Below are 26,250 nucleotides of genomic sequence, written 5' to 3'. Positions count from 1 at the left end.
GACCTTAACCCTGACCCTAACCTCACAACCCTCCCCCTGACCCCCAACCCCCAACTCTATCCCCACCCCCCCAACCCTCACCCCTAATCCAGCCCTCCAACCCCAACCCCCAACCCTGACCCCAATCCCGACCCCAATAAACACTTCGAAGCCTTTTTTTCCCAATTTCTCATCATTTTACACACATTTTCAACCTTTCTGAGTGACCCCCCCGTAAGGACGTCCCATGGGCGGGGGTCGCTGATCACAGCAGCGCCCCCTGCAGTGCCGCGCGGTGCCAGCAGGGGGCAGCAGCGGCTCAGTTTAATTAATAGCCCGCATTAATAAACGCCATCTCGGTCAATCAGGTGATGATGCTCACCTGGGGGGGGGGCGGGGGGCGACCCCCCCGTGAGCTCCGAAGGGACAGCGGGAGTCAGAAGGAGCCCGGGTGGGCACGGGGGGGGCTGCGGCTCTGCAGTGGGGCTGGGTTGGGGGTCACTGAGTCACTGCCTCCTCCCCCCTTCCCCCCCCCCGTTATTTATTGATGGGAGGTCAAGGAGGGCAGATATGGGGCACTGCTTATGGGGGGGTGCAGAGGTAGAGGCACTGACGACGGGGGGAGGCACCTGGGGGCAGATATGGGGCCGCTGTTTGTAGGGGGGCACTTGGGGATGCGTATGGGGGGCACCGCTTGGGGGGGGCTCACAGCCCACAGTGGGGGAACCCCACTCTGCCCCCCCACCCCAAGGAGGAACCTCTGCAGGAGGGCAAAGCTGCAGCCCCACATCCAGCCTCGGTGGGGTCACAGTGTGTGTATGGGGTCGCAGTGTGTGTATGGGGTCGCAGTGTGTATGGGGTCGCAGTGTGTGTATGGGATCACACAGTGTGTATGGGGTCGCAGTGTGTATGGGGTCATGAAGTGTGTATGGGGTCACGCAGTGTGTATGGGGTCACGCAGTGTGTATGGGGTCGCAGTGTGTGTATGGGGTCACAGTGTGTGTATGGGTCACACAGTGTTTATGGGGTCGCAGTGTGTATGGGGGCTCAGTGCCCCCCAGCTCTCAGTCATCAGCCACGATGCTGAGCGCCCGCAGTTCCCCCAGCCTGCCCTCATTCTCGCGCTCCCGCTGCTCATCGCTCAGCGCCGGGCGGCCGATCTGCGCCGTCAGGTCCCCGAAAATGGTCCTCATCTCTGAGTAGAACACGACCTGTGGGGGAACGGCACTGCTGGCCCCATAATGGCCCCGTGCCCTATTGGCACTGCTGGCCCCATAACGGCCCCGTGCCCTATGGGCACTGCTGGCCCCATAACGGCCCCGTGCCCTATGGGCACTGCTGGCCCCATAACGGCCCCATGCCCTATTGGCACTGCTGGCCCCATAACGGCCCCGTGCCCTATGGGCACTGCTGGCCCCATAACGGCCCCATGCCCTATTGGCACTGCTGGCCCCATAATGGCCCCGTGCCCTATTGGCACTGCTGGCCCCATAATGGCCCCGTGCCCTATTGGCACTGCTGGCCCCATAACAGCTCCATGCCCTATGGGCAGCGCTGGCCCCATAACGGCCCTGTGTCCTATAGGCACTGCTGGCCCCATAACAGCTCTGTGCCCTATGGGCACTGCTGGCCCCATAACGGCCCTGTGTCCTATAGGCACTGCTGGCCCCATAACAGCTCTGTGCCCTATGGGCACTGCTGGCCCCATAATGGCTCCGCGCCCTATGGGGCAGAGGGACAGACATCACTGCCCTGCCACCCTGTGGGCAGAAGGGGGAGGCTCTAATAACTCACTAATTAACACCGCCAATTAACAGCGGGTTGGCACAGGTGGGGATGGCAGCAGGGCTGGGAGGGAGCTGGAGCTGCTGCCCGGCCCTATGGGGAGACGATACCCCAAAGGATGCTCACTCGGCCCCAAAGATGTGGGGTTGGCCCCAAAGGATGCAGCGCATCGCGGGGGGGACGTGGGAGATGGGAAGGGATGCGGGCTGGGTTTGCGGCGAGATCAGCACGACCCCAAAGTGAGACCCCAAAGCGGCACCACAGTGCGCCTGGCACTGCCTGGGGATGTGGGATATGGGATGTGGGGCTGTGGGGCTGTGGGATGTGGGGCCGTGGGGCCGTGGGTCCCACCTGCGCCCGGAGCAGCGCCTCGAAGCTGGGTTTGAAGTAATCGATGCGGCTGCTGTAGAATTTGGGCATCTCCTCCAGCAGCTGCTTGTTTTTGGCTTCAAAGTCCTCCTTCACCGGGCGCAGCTCCTCCCGGGCCTTGGGGGGGGAAATGGGGGCTGGGAATGCAATCGGTGACCCCACAGCACAGCAGTGGGACCCCCGGCGGCGGGCACCTGGGACATGGACAGCAACTGCCCCACAACCCCATATTTGTGCCCCACAACCCCAGATCTGTGCCCCACAACCCCATATTTGTGCCCCACAACCCCTGATCTGTGTCCCCAACCCCGTATTTGTGCCCCACAACCCCATATTTGTGCCCCAACCCCATATTTGTGTCTCCAACCCCATATTTGTGCCCCACAGCCCCATATCTGTGCCCCAACCCCATATTTGTGCCCCACAACCCCATATTTGTGCCCCAACCCCGGATCTGTGCCCCACAACCCCATATTTGTGCCCCACAACCCCAGATCTGTGTCCCCAACCCCGTATTTGTGTCTCCAACCCCATATTTGTGCCCCACAGCCCCATATCTGTGCCCCAACCCCGTATTTGTGCCCCAACGCCATATTTGTGCCCCACAGCCCCATATCTGTGCCCCAACCCCGTATTTGTGCCCCAACGCCATATTTGTGCCCCACAACCCCATATTTGTGTCTCCAATCCCATATTTGTGCCCCACAGCCCCATATCTGTGCCCCAACCCCATATTTGCGTCTCCAACCCCATATTTGTGCCCCACAACCCCATATTTGTGTCTCCAATCCCATATTTGTGCTCCATAGCCCCATATTTGTGCCCCAACCCCGTATTTGTGCCCCACAACCCCATATTTGTGCCCCACAACCCCATATTTGTGTCTCCAATCCCATATTTGTGCTCCATAGCCCCATATTTGTGCCCCAACCCCGTATTTGTGCCCCACAACCCCATATTTGTGCCCCAACCCCATATTTGTGCCCCAACCCCGTATTTGTGCCCCACAACCCCAGACCTGTGACCCCAACCCCATATTTCTGCCCCCACCCTCACAATTTCCCCCTCGACCTTCAGCTCTCTGAGCCCATCTCCGCTGCCTTAAACAGCAGCGTGGGGAGAAATGGAAGCGTCCTGAGGACGGCGTGGAAAAGGGCAGGAGGGGGTGGGCTGTGAAACTGCAGCCCGGTTCACATCTGCCATTTAATCCCAGTGCCATTCCAGGGGGGGCCGGGGGGGTTGGCAGAGGGACGGCGCAGAGCTGTGAGCACAGCAGCGCTGCAGCGGGGAGGGGAGAGGGTCTGAAGTGGGGAGGGGGGAGGGTCTGAAGTGGGGGAGAGAGAGGGTCTGAAGTGGGGGGGGGGGGAGAGTCTGAAGTGGGGAGGGGGGGAGGGTCTGAAGTGGGGAGGGGGGAGGGTCTGAAGTGGGGAGGGGGGAGAGACTGAAGTGGGGAGGGGGGGGAGAGGGTCTGAAGTGGGGAGGGGGGGGAGAGGGTCTGAAGTGGGGGGGGGGAGAGGGTCTGAAGTGGGGAGGGGGGAGGGTCTGAAGTGGGGAGGGGGGAGGGTCTGAAGTGGGGAGGGGGGGAGGGTCTGAAGTGGGGAGGAGGGGGAGAGGGTCTGAAGTGGGGAGGGGGGAGGGACTGAAGTGGGGAGGGGGGAGAGGGTCTGAAGTGGGGAGGGGGGGAGGTTCTGAAGTGGGGGGGAGAGGGTCTGAAGTGGGGAGGGGGGGGAGAGGGTGTGAAGTGGGGAGGGGGAGAGGGTCTGAAGTGGGGAGGGGGGAGGGTCTGAAGTGGGGAGGGGGGGAGGGTCTGAAGTGGGGAGGGGGGAGAGGGTCTGAAGTGGGGAGGGGGGAGGGTCTGAAGTGGGGAGGGGGGGAGGGTCTGAAGTGGGGAGGGGGGAGGGTCTGAAGTGGGGAGGGGGGGAGGGTCTGAAGTGGGGGGGAGAGAGGGTCTGAAGTGGGGAGGGGGAGAGGGTCTGAAGTGGGGAGGGGGAGAGGGTCTGAAGTGGGGAGGGGGGAGGGTCTGAAGTGGGGAGGGGGGGAGGGTCTGAAGTGGGGAGGGGAGAGGGTGTGAAGTGGGGAGGGGAGGGAGGGTCTGAAGTGTGTGAGGGAGAGGGTCTGAAGTGGGGAGGGGGGAGGGTCTGAAGTGGGGAGGGGAGAGGGTCTGAAGTGGGGAGGGGGGAAGGTCTGAAGTGGGGAGGGAGAGAGGGTCTGAAGTGGGGAGGGGGGGAGGGTCTGAAGTGGGGAGGGGGGAGGGTCTGAAGTGGGGAGGGGGGAAGGTGTGAAGTGGGGAGGGGGGAGGGTCTGAAGTGACCTGCCCATAATCACCCCATAATGACTCCTCATAGTGACCTCCCCACAGTGACCCCCATAATGAGCCCATAATAATGACCCCATAATGACCCCCCATAGTGACCCCCATCATAGTGACCCCCCCATAATCACCCCCATTATAATGACCCCCCCACAGTGACCCCCCCCATAGTGACCCCATTATAATGACGCCCCCACAGTGACCCCCCATAATGACCCCATAATAATGACCCCCCACAGTGACCCCATAATAATGGCCCCCCCACAGTGACCCCCCATAATGACCCCATAATAATGACCCCCCCATAATGACCCCATAATAATGGCCCCCCCACAGTGACCCCCCATAATGACCCCATAATAATGACCCCCCACAGTGACCCCCCATAATGACCCCATAATAATGACCCCCCACAGTGACCCCCATAATGACCCCATAATAATGACCCCCCCATAATGACCCCATAATAATGCCCCCCCACAGTGACCTCCCACAGTGACCCCATAATAATGACCCCCCCACAGTGACCCCATAATAATGACCCTCATAGTGCCCCCCTGGCCTGACCTCCCACAGTGACCCATAATAATGGCCCCCCCACTGTGACCCCCCATAATGACCCCATAATAATGGCCCCCCCACAGTGACCCCCCATAATGACCCCATAATAATGGCCCCCCCACAGTGACCCCCATAATGACCTCATAATAATGACCCCCCCACAGTGACCCCCCACAGTGACCCCATAATAATGACCCTCACAGTGCCCCCCTGGCCTGACCTCCCACAGTGACCCATAATAATGGCCCCCCCTCAGTGACCCCCATAATGACCCCATAATAATGACCCCCCCACAGTGACCCCCCACAATGACCCCATAATAATGACCCCCCCACAGTGACCCCATAATAATGAATGACCCTCACAGTGCCCCCCCTGGCCTGACCTCCCACAGTGACCCCATAATAATGGCCCCCCCATCGGACCTTCCCCATGGTGACCCCCCCCGGTGACCCCCGCACAGCGCCCCCACCTGGTGCAGCTTGGCCAGCACCGGCCCGCTCCTCTCCTTCTCCTCGTATTTCTCCACCCTGGACTGCAGACGCCGGTAATCCTGCAGGCTTTGCTCGCGCCTCTTCACGGCCATATTGAGGCTGGGGAAGACGCTGCTGAACCTGGGGGTGGGGATGCAGCAATGCCTTACGCGGCCCATCTCCCCACAGCCCCCACCTCCCACCCCACGGCGGAACCCGGCCCATCTCCCACCCCACCTTCCCTACATCCCACCCCAATCCCCATCTCCCACCCCACAGCCCCCATCTCCCATCCCATGGCACAGCCCTATAGCACAGCCCTATAGCACAGCCCCATAGCACAGCCCCATAGCAGCACAGCCCCATAGCACAGTCCCATTGTACAGCCCCATAGCAGCACAGCCCCATAGCACAGCCCCATTGTACAGCCCCATAGCAGCACAGCCCCATAGCACAGCCCCATGGCAGCACAGCCCCATAGCAGCACAGCCCCATTGTACAGCCCCTAGCAGCACAGCCCCATAGCACAGCCCCATTGTACAGCCCCATAGCAGCACAGCCCCATAGCACAGCCCCATTGTACAGCCCCATAGCAGCACAGCCCCATAGCACAGCCCCATGGCAGCACAGCCCCATAGCACAGCCCTATAGCACAGCCCCTAGCACAGCCCCATGGCAGCACAGCCCCATAGCAGCACAGCCCCATAGCACAGCCCCATAGCAGCACAGCCCCATAGCAGCACTACCCCATAGCAGCACAGCCCCATAGCACAGCCCCATGGCACAGCCCCATGGCACAGCCCCATGGCAGCACAGCCCCATAGCACAGCCCCATGGCACAGCCCCATAGCACAGCCCTACAGCAGCACTACCCCATAGCACAGCCCCATAGCACAGCCCCACGGCTGGAGGACTTTGCGCAGGGGGAAGCAGCAGAGCAGGGCATTACGGCGGCCATAAAGCAGCTTTGGGGAATAAGCTGGGCCGTTCCTCGTCACTTTTTAGGCAGCGCTGCTGAGAGGGGATTAAAGCTTAAGGGGAGCAGGTGAGGGGAGATGGAGGGGATAAGGAAAAGGAAACGAGGGCTGCTGCCAACTGGGGGTTTGGGGGGATGGGAGATCAGCGCTGGGATGCTGAGTGCTGGGATGCTCAGCACTGGGATGCGGTGCGTGGAGGCCTTTGGAGGTGGGGATCCTGCAGAGCAGAACTGCTGGGCAACCGAGGCCCGAAGCAGAGCTGAGGGCACGGCTGGAACACGGCGTGCAGCTCTGGGTGCACAGGGCAGAACCGATGGGGATGTGAAGCACCCCACCAACACGGCACAGCGCCCAGCACTGCGACCTCAGAACGGCTGGAAACGGCTCCAAGCAGCAGGGAAATGGGAGAGCGAGGAGCTGGGAACTGGGAGAGCTGGGAGAGCAAAGAGCTGGGGGTGCAACGGAGCTGGAAGCGGGGGTGCAAGAGCTGGAACTGGAAGCTGGGAGAGCAAAGAGCATCACTCCCCCCCCCTCCCCAAATCCACTCTCCTCCCCACGGCGCATCACACAGCCCTGACCCTCAGTCCCCGGCCAGCACAGCGGGATCCTCCACTAATAATTAACGTAATTAACAGCTGCACTGCTCTGCTCCGTGGCTCTGAAGCAGAGGATGCTGCAGGGTTCGGTGCAGCTGTGGCCTCTTCTGCTCAGAGCGCTGCAGCGGAGATGCGATGCATCCCTGCACACCAAGGCAGCTCCAGTGCGGCAGCAGCAGCGCAGCACTCACTGCTCACCCAGGGCTGAGCCCACGGAGCTGCAGGAAGGCCTTAACGTCACCACCTCCCCTGGGATCTGGATTATCTCGTCTCGGTGGTTGGAGCTCGATGGTCCTTCAGGTCCCTTCCAACCAAGCCATGCTGCGATCCCAGGCTTCCACCCCCAGCCCAGCCAACAGCCCTCCCTTGGAACGGAGGCACGGGGCTCAGGCACACCAACCCTCCTTCCAATGCCAACAGAACGCTGGAAGCCAACGTTCATGTATGTTTCATGAGGACGATGCAGACAAGCAGCAGCTCCGCTCCCAGCACCGTGCTGGCTCTGCTCTTTGCTTTTCTTTCTTTCTTTCCTTCCCTTTTTCCTCCCCCCCCCCCCCCCCAGGAATGAGGGCTCTGTGGCAGCAGATGGAAGCCAGCGCCGCAGCCCCGCAGCAGAACCTCACAGTGCCACCGGTTTCTCTCCCACATTTGGGCACAAACAACAACTTCAAGGAAAAAAAAAAAAAGAAAAAGCAAAACCCAACCCAACCCCACGAACCAAGGCTCCGTGTCAGCCCTCAGCTCAAATCGCTGCTCTGCAATTTGCAGCACTTACTGTCAGCTCCGACTCGTCGCCTCTCATTTCTGCTCCCTGCTCGTGGCGCCGCATCTCTGCGTTCCCAGGAGCTGCCAGCCTCTCCATGGGGTCACAGCCACCAGGACCCCCCCGTCCCCCTGTCCTTCTCTGCACTTTGCCCCCCAGGAGCTGCCAGCCTCTCCATGGGGTCACAGCCACCAGGACCCCCCCATCCCCCGTCCTTCTCTGCACTTTGCCCCCCAGGACCCCCACGTCCCCCCCGCAGAGTCGTCCCCCAGGACCCGCAGATGCTCCTCCATTGGGGTTACCCACCGGGACCCCCAGATGCTCCTCCATTGGGGTTACCCACCGGGACCCCCAGATGCTCCTCCATTGGGGTTACCCACCGGGACCCGCAGATGCTCCTCCATTGGGGTTACCCACCAGGACCCCCAGATGCTCCTCCATTGGGGTTACCCACCAGGACCCCCAGATGCTCCTCCATTGGGGTTACCCACCGGGACCCCCAGATGCTCCTCCATTGGGGTTACCCACCGGGACCCCCAGGTGATCCGTGCCCTAAGGAGCGCGGCGGTGACGAACCCCGCTGTGGCTCACACGACAACTTACTTTTTCAAGGGCTCGATCACCGTTTTCTGGATCTGATTCACCTGTTGGAAGCAAGAAGGATGCTTATGTGCCACTGGCCTGGGACGAGGGCCGTCCGCCCCAGCACCGCAAAAATCCCGAGTGCTTGGGACGGGCCGACGTCCCCGGCACCACCGGAGCCAGGCTGTGGGACACCGGGGTGGGAGGAGCCCCGGGGACGGCGACACGACGGCCGTCCCCCCCCCCCCGGCCCGCGGCCGAACCCGCGCTCGCCTTCTCCTGGTTGAAGGAGTCCATCCTCCTCATGGCGGTGTCGAAGGCGGTGACCATCTCCAGGAAGGCGGCGTCCTGCTCACACAGCGGGTTGGCCAGCAGGTCTGAGGAGATCTTCACCGCTGCTTTGGACATGGCTGAGCAGAGGAAACACGGGGACAGTGAGGGACACGGCCTGGCGGGCGCGGGGGGGGCTGGGCTGGGCTCTCGGTGGCGCTTTCCACCCTTCGTGGTTCTCTGTGCGGGGGCCGATGGCAGGCAGTGGTTTCAGTGCTCTTTTCCAACCTGTGGGGTGGGCTGGGGTCCCCCGGGCACGGCGGGGTGCTGACGTCAGGATGGTTCCAACCTCGCCGGTTCCGTAGCACGGCTCAGCGACGGCGACGCGTCACGGCGATGGGCGACGGCGACAAACACGGCGACCTCGGCCACCAAGGGGACCCATCCCAGCCTCCCGAAGGACGTCCCAGCCATCCGCCACCCGCTTTGACCCGAGTCACGGCCGCGCTGCTTCCTCACGGCCTCAACACGGCCAGGAATCACAGCGGCTTCGCAGAACCACGGCTCGCTTTAAGGCAAACCAGTGCCGTCTTTTCTCAGCAGGCCGTTAAGCGTCACTCGCAGGCTCTCTGCAGCTCTCCCGCAAGGAAGAAACCGCAGCCCGTTACATCCCCCAGCACCTTCGTGAAGATGGCAGGGGCTCCGTGCTGCCGGGAGAGCAGCGGAGCGGAGCTGGAGGATGGGGCTTCTCCCTCTCAACATTTAGGAGCTGGATAAATGCCTCCCCCAAGGAGCCGCATCCTTCTGCCCCCCCGGAGCCAACTGGAAGTCGGGGAACACGGAGCTGAATGCTCCATGGGCTCCTCCTGCCTTGCGGCCGACACGTCTGCCTGCCCACCCATGCAGTTGGCCTTGGGAAGGGAAATGAACCCCCTCCAACGCAACCGCTGCAAAGATCAGCAAAATAACCGTGGAAGTGAATGGAAAATCGGAAGGAAAAGGCCGTCATCGGCGTGTAGGAAGGGATAAAGCAAGAAAGAAGCCATGGCTCTGAGCAGAACTGCTCGCTCTCGGCGGCTGGGAGGCAGATGTGCAATGGAGCAGCTTTGGGAGGACCCCGACTGCACCCACCCCCATCCAGAGCCCCGCTATTGGGGGTTTATGATCTCTGCAGACCACAAATCAAGGGGATAAACACCCAGCTTTAAGGTTACGTGCAATCACAGCAGAGCTCAAAGCGTGCTGTCATAACACAGCTCCATCCCAGCGCCTTCAAACCTTCACACACTGACATCGCCCCGTCTGCAGGACCACGGCTGAGGATCTGTGCCCACGCGAGCCCCCCATGGGCTGAGCCTCCCCACAGCTGAGTGGGGTGAGCAGGGTCTGCCCTCCTTCCCCACAGCCCCCACAGCCCAGTGGGGTGAGCAGGGTCTGCCCTCCTTCCCCACAGCCCCCACAGCCGAGTGGGGTGAGCAGGGTCTGCCCTCCTTCCCCGCAGCCCCCCCTGCTCCGCTTTGCGCCTTTAAATGAGAAATCAGCCTGCATTTGGCCGGGGCTCATTTGTGACTCTGCCATGGAACAGAACGGAAAAAGAAAGTCCTCCCACAGCTCCTCTGGGGCTTGAAATGCTCCGTGCAAACAACGCCCACCGCATGGGAGGGGAATCCTGAACAAGGAAAATCTTACCCAGGATCCCCAACAGCCCTGCGTCCCCTCGGAGGGCGACTCTGCAGCCTGGATGGGCTCCTCCTGCTTCTGCTTTGCATCTGCGGGGCACAGGATGCCCTCGATGGCAGCAAAACGCAGATGCGCTCCCTGCTCAGTGCTGCTCTTCCCTTCCAGCAACCGGGGCACAGGCAGCAAGCGCTGCCCATGGCCATGCAGCATCGCCCAGCCTGCGCTCGGCTCCCTGGCTGGGCTCTGCTCACGGCCCACCTGCAGGCAGCCCCGTAGCCAGAGTGGGGCTGAGAGCTCTGGGTGTTGTGCAGCCCTACCGGATTCCTTGTGTGATCCTGGGAGCCTCCTGTCACCCCCCCCCCCATCGCCCCCCGTCTCCCCGAGTTCAGTCTGTGTCTCCTCACTCACGTACCCAAATCTGCATCTGTGCTTTTCTTCATATCCTTCTGAAGTTTTTTGGTCTGCTCTTCCAATCTGAAAGATGGGAGAAGGAGGCAAAGTCTGAATCTTGGAAAGCAGCAAACTGTTTGTGTGCTCGGTGTGCTGCTGAGACAAAAATACCCAGGGAGGCTCTGCAAGAGCAGAGCTGCCCGGCCCTGCTGCCCTCACCCCTTCCGCTTTGGTCCCTTATTCGGCGCACGCGTCCCCCCGGCGTCCCCTGCAAGCGGGGGCTCCAAGCCCTCCCCTCCCCTTGGGGCAATGCTCGGAGGTGCCGAGCTCCGCTGCGACCCTCGGACATTGGGGGGATTTTGTGCTCACAGCCCCAGCGGAAGCACGCAGAGCACAGCGGCCCCGCAGGAGCTCCAGGCAGCGGTTCGGGGGGCAGAGCGCAGCAAAACCTGCACCACTCCTGACCCATCCCTACGGCCGGTACTCACTGCTGCAGCTTCCCATATTCCCTCTCAAAGTCTCTCTCCACCTGCAGAAAGAAGAGACGGAAATCAGCCGCACCGTGGGGCGGAGGGGCAGCAAAGGGAGCTCAGCCCTGCCTACGGAACCCACAGCTGCACCTCCTGCAGCCCCAAAGCGGCTCCATCCGACGCTGCAACCCGCAGCCCTGCATGCACCCCGCCCGCAGCACCGCCAGCTCCCTCCTGTTTGCTATCTGGCAGCGAATCTCCGGTGAGAGGAGATATTTTAAGGAGCCTTCCCTTCCACGCTGTCTGTTTTAACACACATTTAAAACATTCATTCCACACCTCGTCGACCGAATAAGCGAATGGATTTCGGTTGACCGGGCCAAGAGTAAATACGTGCGTTGTTGTTGTCATGGGATCAGAGCTGGGTTGCTTCGTGCTGTCAGCCTGCCGTGCTATTCAGGGAATGCTGCGTGCTGTGAGCTGCCAGGACCCGAACCTGCGTGCTGAGCTCGGGACCTCGGACCCGGGCTCGGTGCATGAATCCGTCCCGTGTGGACGGCGCCTTCCAGCCCGCAGTGCTGCTGGCAGAGCAGTGCTCCAACGTGGAGCTGAGCAACCTCCTTTCCTCCCATCCCCGTGCTGTGAGCTCCCCCAGCTCCCGTGCCCAGAGCCGGGGGCTGAGGTTGTTGGATCCCCCCCGGTGCTTAGAGATGCTCAGAGCCCGCAGGGCGATGCCGTGGGCTGGGAGTGTCGGAGACCCCCTGAGCTACGGGGTTTGGCACAGCTCAGGGCTCACAGTGGGGACGCTGTGGGGTCGGGAGCGGTGGGGTCTGGCACAGCCCCAGTGCAGTGCTGCTTCCAGACAGCTGCTGGCACCATCAGCTCCCACCATCCCAGGGATGCACGCGGATGAAAAAGCTCCGCCGAGCTCAGGCTGCCCTTTGCACTGCTAAAAATGGTCACTGGAGAACAGGGATGGAGAGGTGTGGGGGCAGAGGGCCGCCCTCCACGGAGCCGTGCAGCTGCCGGAGCCCGGAGGTCAGCTCAGCAGCACATGGGGAACCGTCGCCCTCTGTTTCTATGGCTGTTCCGGCTGCAAAAATAACCGCCGAGCATTGCGCTCTATTTATATGTCTGATGTGTGAATTGTTTGGGATGCAAACACAGAAGGGTCGGCTGTGACTCACAACGGTGTCCTTTGGAGGGCGGTGGGTCCTGGCAGGAGCTGCAGCACAGGGAGGGCCCTGCTGGCACCGCTCTGCGCTCGGCTCCTCCACAAACACCTCCTCCAGAGGCGCCGGCCAAAAAAACCAGCGGCCTGGAGAGGTTTGCAGCCCCTTCCCTTCTGCTGTTTGCTTCCCGCCATGCGGTGCGATGAACGCGAGGCAGCGGCGCCCAACGGAAGGGCAGGGAAACTTCTGCACCCCTGGAGAGGAAAAACCCCAACATTGCCCCCAGCGCCCAACACGGGATCACGGAGGTCGGAAAGGACCGCCAAGATGCCCAAGTCCAACCCCAACCCACCCCACGGTGCTGCAGAACCACGAAGGTTGCAAGAGATCATCAAGGACCCCAACCCCAACCTATCCCACCATGCCCACAGAGCCACCAGGGTTGGAAAAGACCATCAAGAACCCCAAGTCCAACCCCGGCCCATCCCCACCATGCCTATAGAGCCATCAAGGTTGGAACAGACCACCGAGATCACCGGGTCCAACCCCAACCCGTCCCACTATGCCCGCAGAATCATGGAGGTCAAAAAGACCATCAAGAACCCAAGGCCAACCCCAACCCGTCCCACTATGCCCTCAGAATCACGGAGGTCAAAAAGAAGTGCCCAGACCACCGAGTCCAACCCCAACCCATCCCCTCCGTGCCCACAGAACCACGGAGGTCACAAAAGACCACCAAGAGCCCCACATCCACCCCCACCCCACCCTAACATCCCCCAGTGCCACATCCCCACGGTTCTGAACACCTCCAAGGACGGTGACCCCACCACCCCCCGGCGTCCCATCCCAGCGCCCCGCCGCCGTCTCAGAGGGGACAACACGTCCTGCGCTCCCCCAGGGCACGAGGTGAGCGCCAGCTGCCCGCCCTGACTCCGTGCCATGCCTGCAGACAGCTGCCCAGCGACTGCTCTTCTTCTGCACGCCCACAGCACAACCGCCTCCCACTCAGCTCTATTCCCGGCCGCGCGGATGGGGCCCAGAGAGGAGCCGGCCCTGCAGCACCCATGGGTGGGAGGACACGGGGATGGCGGGGAGGATGAGCGGGGAGCAAGCCGAGCACGTTCTGCAAAGCACATTTTGCACAGCGTGCCGCTCCTGGTGGCAACGGCCGCTCCTCAGCGGCCTCACGTCGCCAAGACCGAGGGCGGAAGGCTGTGGATAGGGTCAACTCGTTAAGAGTAAAGAGGACCAGAAGTGCAGGCGAGAAAAGTGCAGTATCCAAAGGGAAGTTTCCCATCACGTCCAAACAGCTCCGCTCCGCCGCCACCCTCTGCAAACTCAAAAACCAACCCGCTTTCGCAGCGAGCGCTGCTTCTTGGAGGCACCCGTGCTGCTTCATGCAGGATGGCCCTTTTTAATAAAGCCACATCAAGGAGGCCGAGTTCTCGTAAGAAAATGGTGCTCTCCTTGCTCAGCCACTTATTTCTGTTTGCCAACACCGTTCCCTGCGCCGCCAGCAGCCCCGGTGCTCGCAGGGCAGCATCGCCATCGCCGCCCCGCAATGAAACCAAAGGCTGCACTACAAAGAGATGGAAATAAGGGACTGTGCTGGAGCTCCTCGCTCCCCCGAGGTGAATTTCCTTTCCTAGAGGAGGACGCGCCGATTTCTACACGTTCCAACGGGCCGAGCCTTCTCACGGGTGTTGGGAAGAAGCAGGAAGGGAACACTTCCTCCTCTCCCAGCAGCAGAGCCGTGTAATTAGGTCAAACTATGTGGGGGAACTCCGCTGGGATCAGCTGTGCCACCGACCAAGGGCACAAGGGAGAATCACGGACATCGTGGTCAGGAGGGACCTCCAGGATCACCGATCCAGTCATCACCCCACACAAAGAACCAGCGGGGCTGGAAGGGGCATCCAAGGTGAAGAATCGGGTGGTCGGCACCCGTGGGGCTGCGATGGCTGGATGCTCACGCAGCGCCCGAGGAGCCCTGAGCCAGGCGATGAGCAGCGCACGGTTTGGGACCGCATGGGGTTCCCCATACAACAGCCCTGCAGTGCTTCCAGGATGGGCACAAGGAGCACCTCCGGACCACGCCGCGTCCCACTGAAGAGCGTGCAAATGGGTGAAAGGATTTAATTCACCTCCCCTGATTTCACCCCACAACTTCTGCGCCATTTCCTCCGTCGTTACTTCGAGATTTCCAGCTCTCCGCTGGAGCCCAATGGAAACAGTGGGACGGACAGCTGCACGGAATCCTGCCGTTCTGTCCGACCCCGGGGAGCACGGGGCTGCGGGGATGAGTCAATGAGCCCCCGGCCCTGCCAAGCTGACTCACCCAGGTTAGCAGAGCAGCGCAGCTCCCCGCGAGCCAGGGCAGGGCGAGGGCGAGGGAGGGCAGGCTGGAAGCCGGGGGTGCGGAGGGGCCGCGCTCCCATTCCCCAGCCCAACAGGAGGGAGCCAGCCGGCTGCCACGCTGTGCACAGCTCCGAGCCCCGCGGGGACACGCGTCACCTCTCCCCGTCTCGGACAACCCCAGCCCTGCAAGGAGTCCCCCCTCACGGCCTCGAGGGGACGCAGGTGAACTTCACCGAGCGCCGGAGCTGAGGATAAGTGCAGCTCAGGTTCCTGCGTAACCTCTGCTCGGCCCTGGGGGAGCATCTCCACCATAAGAGGCTTCCTTTGAGCAGGAAGCGTTCGGCACCGAGGGATTCTAACAGGGTTAAGTCCCAGCAGCGGGCATTACATTAGTTCCAAGGGCTGCACCCCCCCGGCACGGAGCCCTCCCAGCCGGCGCCAGCTGCTCCTGGCAGGGGAGAGGAGGGGAGAGATTACACCGTCTGCAATAGGATTTGCCCAGGTTAAGGTGCAAACAAAGCAGCGGCCGTCTGGGCGGGGGGAGATCTGGGAGATCTGGGAGATCGCCCCGGCTGACCGGGCAGCGCTCCGTGCTGGGGTTCCCTTCCCGCAGGGCTGACACATTGCCCTCCTTCAAAGGCTGAGAAGCGAGTGGGCACGGGGAGCTGTGACTAATCCCCCGTGCAGCCTCAGCGCATCGCCTCACAACTGCAACCGGCCCAGATCTGACACCAAGCCCAGCACAGAAAAAATAACAACAACGAGAGAAGAGGACAGAAAAAAGGCGCTCCGGTGAGCTCAGCTCCTGGCACAGCACCGCGCTCCGGTTACAAACCACACAGCCGGCCAGAGCAGGGCAGCTCCGACAAATGCCTTTCCTTTTTAACCTCCCCAGTGCCCAGAGGTTGGCAGCCAATTGACACAACTTTTCTTCTTTAGGGAAGGAAGGATGGATGGGGACAGGCCTGGAAATGGCACCGCAGGACGAAGCTCTGCTGCGGGACGCTCAGAGCTGTGCCATGTAACACACGTGTGTGTGTGTGTGTGTGAGCAGGAGCAGTGCCTGCCGGCTGGCTCTACACCCATCCCACCTCTCCCACGGCTTTGTGCAGAGCATGGCACCTGCTGCACTGCCCCAGCCCAACCCCCAGCAGGAGAGGGCAAAACCAGCAGGAAAAAAAAGCCAAATTGACCCCAGTGTGGGATTGGGGGGGATGGAGATGGCCATGGTCAGCCACGGCTCCCAGGGCAGGCAGTGCAAAGAACAGGAGGCAAATCTCTGAGGTCCCGGGGGCTGCTGGAAAGCAGGAATAAACGGGGATAAACTGCCGTGGCCCTTCGCTCCATCGCAGCGTTGCAGTGCTGCCCACCTGCCGGCCAAGAGCTGGGAGATGCAGGAATGCCATGGAGGGACACGATGGGTGCTCTCCATCCCTGCTGCCCACCGCGGATTCTGCACTGGCGGTTTGGAGCCAGCTGCCAAGCATTCACTTTGGAGAAGGAAGAGGGGCGAGGTGTGCAGGACGAAGGCAAAGAGCATCTGCAGGAGAAGGGGAAGCACCGCAGGCAGCTGCACGCCGCAGCACCGGGGATGGGAGCCACGGGAAGACAAAACGCTCCTTTAATTTGCTTCTAAAGCAAATGCTGCACAGCACAAATTAATTCACGCCCGAGCACTGAGCATCTCAGCTTATGAGCCTTTCTTTGGAAACAGTTATATTCAGCGATCTGAACCACTCCTCCTCCTCCATCTGCTCAGCGAGGATGAACAAACAAGCCACCGCCGAGCGAGGGAAGGAAGGAAGGAGGGAAGGAAGGAAGAAAGGAAGGCAGGCCGCATCTCTGTCTCCGAGGAGAGCCGTCCCAGCCCCTTCCCAGGCAGCAGCCGGGCCCGGAGCAGCGCTCCCTCAGCACGGGGCTCCTAGGGCAGGAGGCACGCAGCGCTGCAGGCTGCAGGTCCCGCTCGCTCCCCGCCGCCTCCTCGTGAAGTGGGGCGAGCCAAAGTGCCGCCCTGACTCACAGCCACATGATCAGAGGCTGCGGCTAAAAACGGGGAATTGCTTTACTCACTGTCTTGGGTACAATCTGTTTCTTGGGCTGCCCGATCTTGAACGGGATCCTGGGAAAGAGAGAAGGGAGAGGGGAGGAAACTGTGAGCGGGAGGCGATGCAGCGAAAGCCTGTATGCACGGGGGAGTGGGGAGTGGATGTGGGGAGTGGATGCGGGGTGGGGATGTGGGGAGGGGACCCCCAGCACAGCGTGGCACCCCACTGAAACCCCCAGCCCCCCACAGCCGCACTGCGTTCCCCTGCCATAGGAATAAAGGCTCTGGGTGCTGCAGAACCCGCTCTGCTACAACACCAAGAGCAAAGCCTGTAAATATTCAGAAAGAGGGCATTAAAAGGAGTAACGATGCGAGCTGCTTCACCTGCCAGCACCACAGCCCTCAGATCCCTGCTGAAATCTGGGTTACCCACACGGATCCCACAGTGTGAGTCAGCTCAGAGGTAAGGAGCGCTCCCAGGAATCACCCGGCACGGCAGGGCAGCCCTGTCAGGTCCTTACAGACAAGCGGCCACCCTGAGAATAACCGGGTTTTTATTCTACTGACAAGCAAAAGGAAATGCAGGGATCCTCCAGCTGCTGCCCCCGGGGTGTTTGATTGAGCCGTGGAGGCGATGCTCCATTCAAACACCTCATCCAGCATCAAACACCTCATCCAGCATCTCCGGCACAGCCCAAAGAAGTCAGTCCTGTGACAAGGCCAAGCCTCAGCCCATCAGCATCGCACCCCGCTGCTGTGCCGGATCCCACGAGAGCCGCCCCAGTTCTCACTCCGTACCCAAATCCGGGGCTGCTCCCACCGCCCCAGGCTCCCCTTCCTGCAGGAAGGAGCTCCCAGTTCAGCCACGCGACCCAACCCAAGGCTGCCCACCAACCCCAGCCCTCCTCCCTCCAGCCACTCGAGCCCCGGCACCGTTTCCAAACCAACGGTGTAATTAAGCCGCCGGTAACGAAGCCGGGCGCCGACCTGAGTCACCGCGATAAGTGCAGCTTTGGGCACAGCTTCCTGTTTATTGTCCTCCCCTTCAACCCATGTCATTTTGGGCTGTTAACCCTTTCCAGCCGCCGTGAATCACCCCTCCTTTACAAACAAACCCCCTCCTGCTGTGTAATTACGGCTCGGTGCCCGGCCGCGCGGTGCCTTACAGGAAACGAGCGCCAAAAATGAGAGAAAAAACACGGATTTTTCTCTCTGTTTTCCTGCACGGGGTCAAATATAAACCCAGCCGAGCTGCCCCTGCTGCCCTGCGCACCCGCTGAGCTTCGGGAAGCGGCAGCACCAACCCAGGCAGGACGGGCTCACAGCGAGCTGCGGGCGGGCAAAGGTGGCACAGCACAACTGGGGAGAAAAGGGCACAAGCGAGGCAAAAAGCGGATCTGCAAGCAGGGGGAGGAGGGAGATGCCATGATGTGGGGCTGCAGACCCCCTCAGCCAGCGCTGCAGGGCCGCGTCCAGGGGAAAGCGCGATTAGATGGCAATTAGCGCATTTAAGCACTAAGCGACCCGGCGTAGGGAAGCTGCTTTGGCAGGAGGTTGGACTCGACGACCCCAGGAGGTCCCTTCCAAGCCCCGAGATTCTGCGAAGTGAGGGAGCTCGGGCCCAGCTGCAGCCACGTGGGGGAGGAGGAGGAGGAGGAGGATGAAGGCAGTGCCACAAGCAGGCAGGGATGGGGTCCCTGCGCTCTGTGCTGGGGGGATCACAAACCCTCCCTGCTCTCCTCCAGAACAAAAGGAAGGCAGCAGAGCCCCCCGAACACAGACCAGTAAATACCTCTATTAGCACTTGGCTAATTATCTGCCTGGGTACAACCTGCGGCACGTAACCCTGCGCAGAGCCGCGTCTATTCGCTCTGGGGTTTTTTTGGGTGGCTGCTGCTGTTGTTGTTGCTCTGTTACAATTGGAGACAATCTTCCTGCTTGTTGCCAACTCTTTTTGCTTTCTGAATACGGATCTGCAGGAAGAAAAGAAAAAAAAAAACAAAACAAAAAAAAAAAAAAAAAAGCAGGGAACCAAAGCAGAAAGGGATGGCAGCACGGAGAGCAGAGCATCGCAGGGTGGGGGGCACGGAGGCAGCACAGCCCCACGCAGCCAAGCGTGGAGGGGGGTTGGGGTGAGAGGAGTCACCTGGGGAGGGCAAAGCAGAACTGGTGCTTTTTTTTCTTTTTTTTTTCCCCCCCTTTCTTTTTGTTTGCTTTCTCGTTTCTGCTGAGCCAGAGAGCGCCAGGGCTGTTGTTTGGGGTGTGAAATGCTTTGAAACCGCGTTCCTGAAGAGTGCGCTGAGTCAGCCCAGCTCTGCGGGCTGCTATGGGGTCGGGGGGGGGGGGGGGGGGGGGCGCTATGGGGTCGAGGGGAGGGGGGGGCTGCTATGGGGTCGGGGGGGGGGGGGGGCTGCTATGGGGTCGAGGGGAGGGGGGGGCTGCTATGGGGTCGGGGGGGGGGGCTGCTATGGGGTCGGGGGGGGGGGGGGGCTGCTATGGGGTCGAGGGGGGGGGGGCTGCTATGGGGTCGGGGGGGGGGGCTGCTATGGGGTCGGGGGGGGGGCTGCTATGGGGTCGAGGGGAGGGGGGGCTGCTATGGGGTCGCGGGGGGGCCGCATGGAGGGCAGAGCTGTGAGCAGGATGGGAAGGGCTGAAAGCAGGCAAAGAAGTGTGGGTGGCGAAAAGCCTGCGAGCTTCTGCTGAGGGACGAGCAGCAACAGCAACCCCAGGGAGGGGAGGTGGGAGAAGCCGCGCTTCGCTCCCTCTGAAGTTTCCCCAGCAATGCCATGTATTTACTCGGCTTCTCCACGCGCACACCCGGGGCTGCGCACCAAAGGATCTCAGTTCCCCCCCCGGGACGCGTCGGGGAGCTGCAAATAAACCTCGTGGGCAGAGGGGTGCGGCTCAGTGGGGTCTGTGGGGAAATGGAGACGGAAGGAGCTCCCACAGCTCCCACTCTGCCGCACCCCCCGGGGACGCGGAGGGCCGCAGCGTCAACCACAGCAACCCGTTCTGGGGGGCGACGCTCCTTTTGCCACCCCTGCAGCCTGAAGATGGGCTCTGGCACCGCCTCCATCCCACGGCGCGTCCGACGGGACCCACGGTGAGGTCGGCCCTGCGCTCCCCAAGCAGAGCTCTGCCCCCTAAGCGGTGCCCCCAGCAGCACAGGGCGGCACCCCCGGCTCGTCACCGTGCCCACAGCACAGCAGCTTTGGCCGAGGAGGACGGGGAGCAGGAAGAGCTCACAGCCACCACATGCCACCAACGGAGCGCTCTGCGCCGCCCAAACCCCCTCCAAAGCCCACGAGGAGCCCTAAAGCTGAAGCACGCAGCGCCGGGTGCCCTCAGAGCGGGGAATTCCAGCCCCGTGCAGGTGACAAAGCCACCACCGCCACCGGGATCCATCGCTCCATCCCTCTGGGTGCACTGCTGTACTACACCGTGTCCATGGCAACCGCATGCACCATCCCACCCCGCTCCCCCCACCCCCCTCCTCGCAGCTCAACTCATAGCAACGGCTCCAAACACAGCACTGAAATGCAAAAAGGGGAAAAAATGATTCCAGCGCATCGCAAAAAGCTCCTGCTGGAGCAGCTCCGCGCCGGGTGCAGGCCTGGGTCCCCATGGCGTGGGAGGGAACGGGGCGGGGGGAGGCAAGGAGGGGGTCAGAGGGGCCGGGACCCCCACGGCACGCACTGCTGGCTGCATTACGGCCTCGTCCCGCAAACGGATGGGGAACGGATGCCCTGCAGCACGGGGAAACACAGAGGTGTGAAGAGGAGCCGACGCGGGTCGGTGCTGGCTGAGCTCAGCACTGCTGTCCACGTGCAGCCCCTGCACAGCGCTGCTCCGCTCCCTGCTTTGAGCAAATCCAAACTCATGTCAGGATCCGCTCTCCCACCCATTCCGAGATGAGCATGAAAAAAAAAAATAATGATGTTTTACTCACCCATCAAAAGAAAATTACTCACGCCAGGCGCGTGGGTGAGCAGAATTCTGCAAGGCTGTTTTAGGCCCTGACTATGCTACAAAAATATCCATTTTAAGCATGGTTGTGAAACGCGGTTGTGGCTCAACTCTAACGCTGCTTTTTTGCTACCTGCACAAAGGAGATGGAAAAAATAATAATTAAGAAATCCCCACCACGGCGCTTCCGCTCGGCGCCGGCATCTGTCGCCTTCATCCCATCCGATGTCACGGAGCTGCGAAGGCTGGAAAAGACCACTGAGATCATCGGGTCCAGCCATCAACCTGTCATCAGCACAAAAAGCTGAAATTCCATCCGGCCCCCGGCTTCGATGGGCGCTGGGGAGGAGGGGAGGTTGGGTGGACCGTGGATGGACCACGAGCCATTGACTGCTGACCACCGAGGGACCACGAGCCACAGACCAAAGCCCAGCGCCCACTGGGGACCACGAGCCTCGACCATGGAAGGACAGCGAGCCACCGACCGAGGCCCGATGGCCACGGAGGGACCACGAGCCACTGATCATAGAGGACCCGTGAGTCAGTGACCGCGGAGTGACCACGAACCGCCGACCGAGGCCCACAGACCACGGTGGGACCACAAGCCATCGGCCACGGACCGCAGCAGGCCCAAGGTTTGGGCTCCGGACAACATCCACATCCATTGAGGGCACGGCAGCCACCCGAGGTGGCCACGGCACAACCCAGCACGAAACCAGCAGCTCTCAGCTGCTCTCATGCTACCACCCCACACCTCCCCGGCGCTTCCCTGCCGTAAACCCCCAACCCGCCGTCCTCCCCACGGCACTTGGCTCCGCTCCGCCCTGCCCACCCTCCCCTCCAGCCCAAACTATTTGGGAGACCAGGTTCACATCTCTGCGGCTTCCAACTGACCAAGACCTGAGAACGAAGTCCCGCACACCCACGCAGCCCCGCCGCTTTCCCCACGTGGACCCCACACCCTCAGCGCTCTCGGAGCCCCCGCCCCCCAGCTCGGCACTCAGCAGCCGCGGGGCCGAGGCAGGGTTTCTCCCAGCCCCCCAGCAGTAACACGGTGAGCAGACACGTGCTTTGTGCTGCCTCACCGTCAACATTTGCTTCGCGTGTTTTTTCTCCCAGTAAACAGCAGCTGTTGCAGCGGTGCCGCCGCGCTCCATCTCGAGCTGTCACACCGCTCCAAGCCCCTTCCCATCCCTACCACAGGGAGCCAAAAGAGGAGGAATTCGGGAGTCTGTTGATGAGCTGCAAAGCATTTGGTCTTATGTGGTTCCAAGAACCTTAAAAAACCCTTCAGATTGCCACAAACGAGACGCTCGCCGCGACGGAAGGCGACCATGCGCTGGAAGCCACGATTTCATTTGTCAGCAGCTCAGCTCCTTCCAGGGGGACCCGCAGGGAGCACAGGGGGGTGGGCGCAGCTCTGAGGGCACCAACAGCCGCAGTCTGAGCCCTGCAGCCCTGCGCATCTAAAGGAAGCCGCCGAGCTTTAAAAACCTCACAGCTGGCCGTGCAGGCTGCCTCAAAAACAGGCTGACTGCTGCTCTAATGGAGCACAGCCCATAAAGGCAGCACTGCTGAGCTGCCCAGCGCAGGAGTCGGGGCTTTAATCCACCTGCAGACACCTCACAGCTCCCTGCAGCAACGCCTGCCCTTTGTGCAACGGGAAGGATGCATCTCCCAGCTGCGGAGCGGAGCAGAGGACGCACCGTGCCGGGTTCCGTCTGGGCAGAAGGAGGGAAAGCAAAGGATTAAGGAGGCACAACGTCAGGGGCAGATATCGCCCTGCAAAAGGGAGCCATGAGTCAGGGTGACGCACGGAAGGAAGCGGAGATCTCCCATCACATCGCACGTGAGTTGAGCTGAGGACACAGCTCCGGCCCCACGGCTGACCCCAAAGGGCGCAGTGAGCGGGGCCGGGGCCGGGACGCCCCTCAGTGGGGTGAGGCACACACACAAAGCAAACAGATCCCGCTCCCGGCAGGGGAACAGAGCTCACCCTCTGCACGGAGCGCCCACGCCGGGTGCTCTTCCCCTCTGACGTCCACAGCACAGCAGGCAGAGCCGGGGCGCAGCATCTGCCGCGTCATCGAACCCCGCAGCCCGGCCCCACATCAATGGGGCGATTCATCGGGGCGGGCGGCTGCGCTCAGAGCTGCAGGAATCGGCGAGGCCGAGGGCCAACCATTGAGGCTGCACTGAGGCCGATTGTGTCCCTCACACACAGCTGAAGCCCTGCAGGGCCCAAGTCCCCATGCTGACGCGTGAGCTGCAACGCGCTCCACGACTGACGTGGGGTTCGGTGCTAAAAAAGAACGGGGCATCTCAGCTTCCCAGCCAGCCACAAACCCCTCCTTCGCACAACAGCCTTTTATTCCTCTGCAGCAAAAGCAAAAGAGATCTTTCTGCACGGCAGCACGCGCCAGAAGACAGCTCCACGCTGCAGCATAAGGCACGCTGCCCGGCTGCCAGCAAGATGGTTGGGCTTCCCTGCAGCCCCTGGCAGCAGGCAGAGGGGCAGCGAGGGCAGGGTGGGCACACAGCAACGCTGAGCTTTGCTGGCAAACCCCGCCAACAGAGCAGGGATGGACCAAAAGGAGCCAACCTAAAGCTAAGTACTTCAACCTGAGGGGTCGCATCGACCCGAGCCCACCTTACACACGTGGGAATCCCGGCCTTACTGCCATGGAGCAGCCCCTCATCGCTGCTGTGTGGCTGTAGGGTGAACGCGGGGAGGATTTGGGGCCCCCACACACCGTGCTGCAGCTGCGTGCCCCATACGGTACCGACCTGCCAACCCTACACGGCCACCAACCCGAGGTGGTCAGCACCGACCCGCCCACGTTACGGGGTCTATCACTGCCTGCCCTACAAGGCCTGCCCCACACACCGTGCACCTGCAATCCCCGTAAGGCCTATAACTGTCCACCCCACGTGGTCTATACGCGCCCACTCCACAGATCACACATCTGCAGTCCCTGCCCACCTCACATCCACCCCATAGACCACACACCCCTGTCCACCCCACTCCACTCCCTAAGGGTGCCCACCCACCCCATACATCACACAGCTGCTGACCCCATACGGCCTTACCTCTGCCCACCCCACACATCCCATCCCCCTGCGCTCCCCACAGTCTATACCAGCCCACCCCACACCTTCTCAGCCCCCATAGGGTCAGTGCCTGCACACACCCCCCCTGCACCCCATATACACCCCATACACTCCCCACCCCCATACTCCACACCCAGCCCCCCATACACCACCCCCACTGTATACCACACCCCCCCATATACCCCACACCCCCCAGAGCCCCCATACCCCCTCACACACCCCCCATACGTTCCCCACCCCCATACTCCGCACCCAGCCCTCCCACACCCCATATCCCCCCATACCCCCTCATACACCCCACACCCTCCCCATACACTCCCCCCCATACCCCACACAGCTCCCATACGCCCCATACCCCTTCATATACCCCCCATACCCCACACCCGCCATACACCCCAATATCCCCCTCATACCCCACACCCTCCCACACCCCCCACCCGCCCAGCGCAGGCCGCAGCACCAGCGCAGGCCGATTTCGAAGCCCCCTCCCCGCCCCAAGGCGGCCCGGAGCCCGTTGCGGAGCTCCGCGATCCCGTTCCGGACGCTCTCCGGGCTCAGCCCCGCCCGCAGCTCCGGACCGACCCGCACAACGCCCGCCCGGCCCCGCCGCCCTCACCAGCTCATGGTGCCCGCCGCCCGGCGCCGCTCCCGGAAGTGCTGCCGCCAGGCCCCGCCCCTTCCGGTCCCTCCGTGACGTCACGGTCGGGAGCGAGGGGCGTTAACCCTTGGCGTGCCGGGTTGGAGGGTGGTTGGCTGACGTCACGGGCGTGGCGTCACGGGGCGGTTTGGGAGCCTCAGACGTGGCCTGGTGAGCTCCTAAACGATGCTCTGGTGGGTGCCCGAATGCCCTCCTGATCCCTGACGGATCCTAATTGATCTCCTAATGGGACCCCAAGTGCTGTCCTGCTGGGAGCCAAAGCCTCACCCTGGTCATGGCGTGATGGGTGCCCCGGTGTGCCCCAAATCCATCCAACGAGCCCCCAAATCCCATCCCAATGAAATCCCAAATCCCATCCAACGGGCCCCCAAATCCCATCCAACGAGCCCCCAAATCCCATCCCAATGAAATCCCAAATCCCATCCAACGAGCCCCCAAGTCCCATTCAACGAGATCCCAAATCCCATCCAACGAAATCCCAAATCCCATCCAACGAGCCCCCAAATCCCATCCAACGAGCCCCCAAGTCCCATTCAATGAGATCTCAAATCCCATCCAATGAGATCCCAAATCCCATCCAATGAAATCCCAAATCCCATCCAACGAGCCCCCAAGCCCTCACTGAGCTCCTAAAGCCCATCCTGACGTGATTCCAGATCCCATCCCGATGGGATCCCAAATTACGCCCTGATGGCGCCCTGGTTTGGTGCCCTGAGCGTCCTTGTGAACACCCCAGAAGCCCTAAATGCGCTGCTCCCATCTGCTTGGGGCGACCCCACACTGCGCGCCCCTATGGCAGCCAAAACTTCTTGGGGACGGACAAACAGACAGTGGACAGAGGGACACAACGCCGCGTTCCCATAGGAAAGTGGCTTAGGGCTGGGAGTGGGGACACACGGGGTCACCAAATCCCAAATCCTATACATGGGGATGGGGACGGCCCTGTCCCAGTGCATCCCAGTGCATCCCAGTGCATCCCAGTGCATCCCAGTCCTTGGGCATGGGATGGGGCCCCCGATCCCATAGAAAAGCAGCGCTGCGCCGGTCCGGCGACTCCGCACCTCAAAATAAGGAGAGGGGAAAAAGCAAGTGGGAGGAAATTATAGTTTGGGAGTTATTTTCAGAGAGGAAACTGCAAAAAAAAATAAAAATAAAATAAAATAAAAAAATCCTCCGTTTCGATACAAAACACGGGGAATTCGGGAAAAAACTTCCAGCGGGTTCAGAGAGGGGGGAGGAATAATTAAAAAAAAAACAAAACCCAAATCCGCATTTAAAATGGCAAACATCTCTGTAAAGAAAGTGACGTGAGTGTGTCGGGGCCATAAACAGAGCTGGTGCTCCGGGCTGGGGAGGAGGAGGAGGAGGAGGAGGGAGGAAGGAAGGATGCTCAGGGCCTACGGAGGGGCTGGGAGCACAGGGAGGGTTTTGGGGAGAAAAAGTGTGGGATTGGGGAGGGGATGGGATGGGATGGAGCGTTGGGTTTGGGGAGAAAAACATGAAATTGGGGAAGGGTTGGAGAGGGATGGAGCTTTGGGTTTCCAAAAGGGATGGAGTGTTGGGTTTTGGGGAGAAAAAGTATGAAATTGGGGAAGGGATGGCAAGGATGGAGCGTTGGGTTTCCGGAGGGTTGGAGCGTTGAGTTTTGGGGAGAAAAACCATGAAAATGGGGAAGGGATGGTGGGGACGTCGCAACGGACACGGTGTCAGTGCCACGTGCCCCTGTGGGGATGGG

At 61.5% G+C, this 26,250-nt stretch overlaps 1 protein-coding gene across 5 annotated transcripts; it reads right to left on the bottom strand.

Annotated features, from left to right (window-relative positions):
* Positions 1-982: 982 nt before the first annotated feature.
* BIN3 (bridging integrator 3) lies at positions 983-24,554 on the bottom strand. Of its 5 annotated transcripts, XM_085242733.1 has the most exons (10): positions 24,474-24,554; positions 20,730-20,879; positions 19,577-20,639; positions 18,612-18,753; positions 16,807-16,855; positions 11,225-11,265; positions 10,759-10,820; positions 10,356-10,435; positions 8,955-9,230; positions 8,670-8,806 (listed from the first exon to the last, which is right to left on the bottom strand). In XM_085242733.1, exons 3-9 carry the CDS (start codon positions 19,854-19,856, stop codon positions 9,000-9,002), a joined length of 885 nt encoding a protein of 294 aa, XP_085098859.1. In that variant the 5' UTR covers positions 19,857-20,639; positions 20,730-20,879; positions 24,474-24,554; the 3' UTR covers positions 8,670-8,806; positions 8,955-8,999. The 5 variants fall into 5 exon arrangements, with proteins under 5 accessions (XP_085098860.1, XP_085098862.1, XP_085098863.1 ...); XM_085242734.1 differs by lacking the exons at positions 8,955-9,230; positions 10,356-10,435; positions 18,612-18,753; positions 19,577-20,639; positions 20,730-20,879 and adding exons at positions 983-1,190; positions 2,116-2,250; positions 5,478-5,619; positions 8,418-8,458 and having other exon boundaries at positions 24,474-24,546; XM_085242736.1 differs by lacking the exons at positions 8,955-9,230; positions 10,356-10,435; positions 19,577-20,639; positions 20,730-20,879; positions 24,474-24,554 and adding exons at positions 983-1,190; positions 2,116-2,250; positions 5,478-5,619; positions 8,418-8,458 and having other exon boundaries at positions 18,573-18,676.
* Between the last annotated feature and the right edge of the window lie 1,696 nt (positions 24,555-26,250).

This window comes from Meleagris gallopavo, chromosome 24 (assembly GCF_905368555.1).
Source record: "Meleagris gallopavo chromosome 24, MGAL_WU_HG_1.1, whole genome shotgun sequence".
Classification (NCBI taxonomy): domain Eukaryota; kingdom Metazoa; phylum Chordata; class Aves; order Galliformes; family Phasianidae; genus Meleagris; species Meleagris gallopavo.
This window is presented reverse-complemented; position numbering and strand designations above follow the sequence as displayed.

What these genes read in the sequence shown, in the direction of transcription:
- BIN3 (XM_085242733.1), bottom strand. Translation starts at nt 19,856, where the DNA reads ATGGAGGCGGTGCCAGAGCCCATCTTCAGGCTGCAGGGGTGGCAAAAG. An exon ending in AACAGATTGTACCCAAGACA is followed by an intron (nt 11,266 to 16,806) that starts GTGAGTAAAGCA and finishes TTCTTTCTGCAG; the next exon opens with GTGGAGAGAGACTTTGAGAG. An exon ending in AAGCACAGATGCAGATTTGG is followed by an intron (nt 10,436 to 10,758) that starts GTACGTGAGTGA and finishes TGTGCCCCGCAG; the next exon opens with ATGCAAAGCAGAAGCAGGAG.